Source organism: Lycium ferocissimum, unplaced genomic scaffold (assembly GCF_029784015.1).
Source record: "Lycium ferocissimum isolate CSIRO_LF1 unplaced genomic scaffold, AGI_CSIRO_Lferr_CH_V1 ctg8920, whole genome shotgun sequence".
Lineage (NCBI taxonomy): Eukaryota > Viridiplantae > Streptophyta > Magnoliopsida > Solanales > Solanaceae > Lycium > Lycium ferocissimum.
The window spans coordinates 6,087-11,149 of NW_026727491.1; the positions used below are offsets into that span (position 1 = coordinate 6,087).

Genomic DNA, 5,063 nt, shown 5'->3' on the forward strand with positions numbered 1-5,063 from the left:
AATATGAAATAATGACAAAAGGCTAGAGTTTTAATCACTTTTAAGTCACAGATTCAGTCATCACTGCTTCCGCGGCATCGGGGCCGCTACGGTGGTCTCGCTAGGGCGGTTTCTCAGACCGCTATGGCAGTCTACCTAGATTCTCACTACGCCGCTCTTGCGGCCATGGCACTGCAACGGCGGTGCCGCTATAGCGGTAATGGTGTCGCCATAGCAGACACCAGAATCTTAAACTCAAGTTTCACAATTCAACCCGAAATTTCTACTATCACCTGAGACTATCCGCTCACAAACCATATATGTAGACACACATAAAAATATGCTACGAACTCCCTCGTGGCCTCAAAATTCCCATCGGGGGTCTCGTTGACTGAGCCAACCCTCGATACCTCAAAATTAACTTCCTAACCCTGGTCCCAATATGCACCCGAATGCATTGGGAGCCGAACCAAATATGCACACAAGTTCTAAAAGACCATTCGGACCTCTCAGAATTGACGAATTCTCGAAAAAGGTCCGTTTACCCAAAAGTCAACTTTGAGTCAATCATTTTTCGCTTTTAAGCTAAATTTCTCCAAAACGTACCCAAATCAACTTTGATGACCTCAAAAAGTGTGCCCACGGTCCCTGCGGGTTAAATATGTGCTAATAAAACTTGGAAAGGAATCAAAAGGGTCAAAAATGCAATAACGACCAAACGGGTCGTTACAAACCTTTACTTTGATGTTTCCTCAAGTTTATTTTCGTTGGTTACCGATTTTATTCGAGTTTGATTGGGAAAAATTGGGGTTTTTGACCTAAAAGTTAAAAGTGAAAAATCCTGGTCTAGAAGATCTAAATGATGGCTTTTTGAATGAGTTTTCTGGATCTAGACTAACTAAGCTATAGGCAATATAAATTTCTAATTTTGCCCTTGCGGGCTCGGGGTTACCTTTTTTAGGTTCGTTTTGGGGTTTTGAATTAGAGTATAGCAATATGGGTATTGTTGGACTCGTTTAAGCTTGTAGGGTACTATTTTGACTTTACTGAACCTGATTTTTTTAATGAAATTACAGTTTTTCCCTTGTGGCTAGGGTTTGGCTATTTTGGGTCTATTTTTGGATTTTGGGTAAAACTATGGCAATGTAGGTATCCTTAGATTCATATTCTAACGTAGAATTCATATTTGATAGACGTTAATTATTCTGAGGCTCTCCAAAGAGGAAAGGCAAGGCTCAGCTGGATTAGTTCGTGGCACCTGCTCGGCATCGAGGTAGGTTACGGCTTACCTTATGGTTAGACTTCGGTTAGCAAAGCATATATAGAGTTAGTGATTATCGGAGAAAGCATGTTACACCTTCGGGTATGAAGTTGGGATGGATTACCTAGGTTGGTACTGTTATTTGATTGTGGGCTTGCCGCCTTATTGTGATCTATTGGCTTGTTGCCACGTGTGTGATATTAGACTTGATACTTAGTCATTTTAGCATGGTTGTGAAATTGCTATCCCTTACTGATTGGGTATTATCTTGGATAGAGGATAGAACTTGACTTATTACTGATGTCAAGAGATGTGTCTATGTGTGGCACGATTGATTTGATATGTTATCATTATTCATTGATATTATGTAGCGTACTCATTCTCATCTTTCATGATACTCTGATATGAGCAGAGCTTGGTATTGTTGTTTGATTGTGGCTTGTTGCCTTATTGTGATTTATTCGTGATATTGTGATATGTGTCCAAGTGTGGCACAATTGGTATTGGTAGATTCTCACTGGCATTGATTATCATTCATGCATTCATACTCATATATTTGAATCGGGTTGCGCGCCGCTACATATATATACATATATTGGATCGGGCTGCGCGTTTCGCAACATATACATATATTGGACCGGGTTGCACATTACGCAATATATATATATATATATATATATATATATATATATATTCGGATCGGGCTATGCGCCATAGCAGGTACATGGACTTCGCGAGTCCCCCATGGGTCATGACTGTCAAGGCGTGAAGGTATTCTGCCCGGTGCATATGTGTATCATTGCATTGCATTGCATCACACGTGCATTAATACTACATCCATCCACATCTCTGATTTGGTTGTTGTACTCATTGTATTGCATGGGGCATTTCTGCATTGATTTCCTTGGTTGATTATTAATTTGAGTTGTCGTGTGCCTGATTAATACATACTTGGGGATTGATGAACTCGAGGATTAGAGACTTTCTCCTAGGCTATGAATTGAGTTTATAGAGATCTATTGTTGGTTGTACTGGTGTTTGTGGTTATTCTGAGGAATCGTGGGAAACTTGGTAGACTTGTGTTTAGGTGCTTCACCATAGGCTATGATTTGGCTATTTGATCCTTCTGTACTTGAGTTCTTATTCTTAGACTGTGATGTGTCTATAATTGATTGTGAGCATGTCTTTTCTTCAGTCTCTTCCTTTATATATGTTAACTAACTATTGTCGGCCTATGATGCCTACTCATTACGTGTTGTTTGTACTGATGCTACCTTGCTACACTCCTTTTTGGGCTGTAGAGCGTGTGACAGGTTTTATTTCTAATGCTCGAGAGTGTTTCCCAAGACAGTGTTGTTGGAGACTTAGGGTGAGCTACTGCCAAATCTGCAGCCCGAGTTTTCATTCCTCGCATACTTGTCATCTACTTCCAGATAGTATTCCTTTTGATGTTATGAGCATTGTATGGCAACATTCAGATACTTCTTATTAGATATTCAGACCTATGTGTTTATTAGTAGCTCTTGTGCTGACTTAGACCAGATGCCTTGTGTAGAAGACGTATTCTGGACTTATTCTCTTTTAATTGGTATTGAGATTTATTATTATTCACATTGTTCTTCCGCACTTATAGTTTATATGTTGGGTAAGGGAAGGGTTCGCCTACCAAGGTGGGAAATGGTAGGTGCCCGCACGACTAAGTGATTTTGGATCGTGACACAAGTTACCAAACCAAGTACCCAAAACCCACCCGAAAGCTTCGGGAACTGAACCAACCACCCCACCAAGTCATAAACGACCCTCTGGACCTCACGGAATCCACAAAATTCAGAACAAGGTCCGTTTACCCAAAATTCATCTATTGGTCAACCGCTTTCACTTAAGGGTTCTATTTCTTTCAACTTTTACTAGAAACGCCTGAATACTTAGGGAACTGGGTCAACGGGGGGTAATATGGTCAAAGCACGCATAACAACCAAATGGGTCATTACATGAGATACCAATTAAACAACCATTCATGCTCGAATGGATAAGGAATGAAACGAAAGTAAGGTTCCTGACTGGGTGAAAAGCTGGGGATATCTACTACACATGTTAGACTCAGTCTCCCAAGTAGCCTCTTTGACTGGACGGTATTTTCACTGAACCTCCACCGAAGCTATCTATTTTGACCTCAACTTCTGAACCTCCCTATCCAAGATGGCATCGGCTTCTCCCTAAAAGACAAATTCTGATCAAATAGAACCGAAACCCACTGAATGGTATAAGACCCATCCGAATGATATTTCTTCAGCATGGACACATGAAACACCGGGTGAACACCTGACAAACCCGGAGGTAATGCCAACTCATAAGCTACCTCTCCTACACGACGAAGGATCTCAAATGGACCAATAAACCTAGGTCTATGCTTTCCCTTCTTCCCAAATCTCATCACACCCTTCATGGGCGAAACCTTCAACAAAACTTTCTCCCTAACCATGAGCGCTAGATCTCGGACCTTTCGGTTCACATACTCCTTTTGCCTACTCTGAGCCGCTAGAAGTTTCTGCTGAATCACTTTCACCTTATCTGACGACTCCCTCAAAAGATCGGTACCCCAAGGTCTCATCTCAAAAGCATCAAACTAGCTAATCGGAGATCGTTATCTCCTCCTATATAAAGCCTCGAATGGAGTTATGTTAATACTCGAATGGTAGCTGTTGTTGTACGCAAACTCTGCCAAGGGTAAGAACTGGTCCCAATAACCACCAAAGTCAATAACATAAGCTTGGAGCATATCCTCTAAAACCTGAATCATCTGCTCAGACTAACCATCTATCTGAGGTGAAAAGTTGTACTGAGATCCAAATGAGTTCCTATCTGGCCTACAAAGTCCTCCAGAAATGGGACGTAAACTAAGTGCCTCTGTCGGAGATAATGGAAATGGGCACTCCATGCAATCGAATAAAATTACGGATATAGATCTTGCCAACTTCTCTACATTGTAGGTCTTCTAAACTGGAATGAAATGCATAGACTTAGTCAGCCTATCAACTATAACCCAAATCGAATCAAACTTTCCCAAGGTCTTCGAAAGACCCATTACAAAATCCGTGGCTATCCTCTCCTACTTTCACTTTGGAATGGGCATCCTCTGAAGCATACCCCCCGATCTCTGGTGCTCATACTTAACTTGCTAGTAATTCAAACACAGAGAAATGAACTCAACAATATCACGCTTCATCCTACCCCACCAATAGTTCTGACTCAAATCACAATACATCTTGGTAGCATTTGGATGAATAGAATATCTAGAGCTGTGAGCCTCCTCTAAGTCAACTTGATCAAGCCACCAACCCAAGGAACACAAACTCAACCCTTAATCCTCAAAAACCCCTCACTATCTATAATTGCCTCCTTGGCCTCTCCACTTAACACTTTATCATGAATTTTGCACAACTTAGCATCCTCAAGCTGCTTTGCCTTAATCTGATCCAGAAGCGACGACCTCAACTCAACATAAGCCAAAACTTTACCCAAATCTAAAATATCAAGTCTCACCAATCCATTTGCAAAAGTTTGAACATCCCTAGCCAAAGTCCTCTCCTCAGATACCAATCGGGCCAAACTACCCATACTCACAGCCTTTCGGCTCAAGGCATCCACCACTATATTTTCCTCTATTAGTAGTATTTTGCTCTTTTCAACAGGTATGAACGGGCCACAGAGGCACCTTCAAAAGTGTCACACCCCGATCTTACTAGGGTGTGATGGGCACCCGACCCCATATTCGGAGCCGAGCGAACCCGCTAACTCTTATTACACATATGATTTTATGAAT

At 41.5% G+C, this 5,063-nt stretch overlaps 1 protein-coding gene across 1 annotated transcript; it reads right to left on the reverse strand.

The window, feature by feature from the left end:
- Positions 1-3,413: 3,413 nt before the first annotated feature.
- LOC132045987 (uncharacterized) lies at positions 3,414-3,851 on the reverse strand. The gene has a single exon (XM_059436546.1). The coding sequence runs from the start codon at positions 3,849-3,851 to the stop codon at positions 3,414-3,416; it is 438 nt and encodes a 145-aa protein (XP_059292529.1).
- Positions 3,852-5,063: the final 1,212 nt, after the last annotated feature.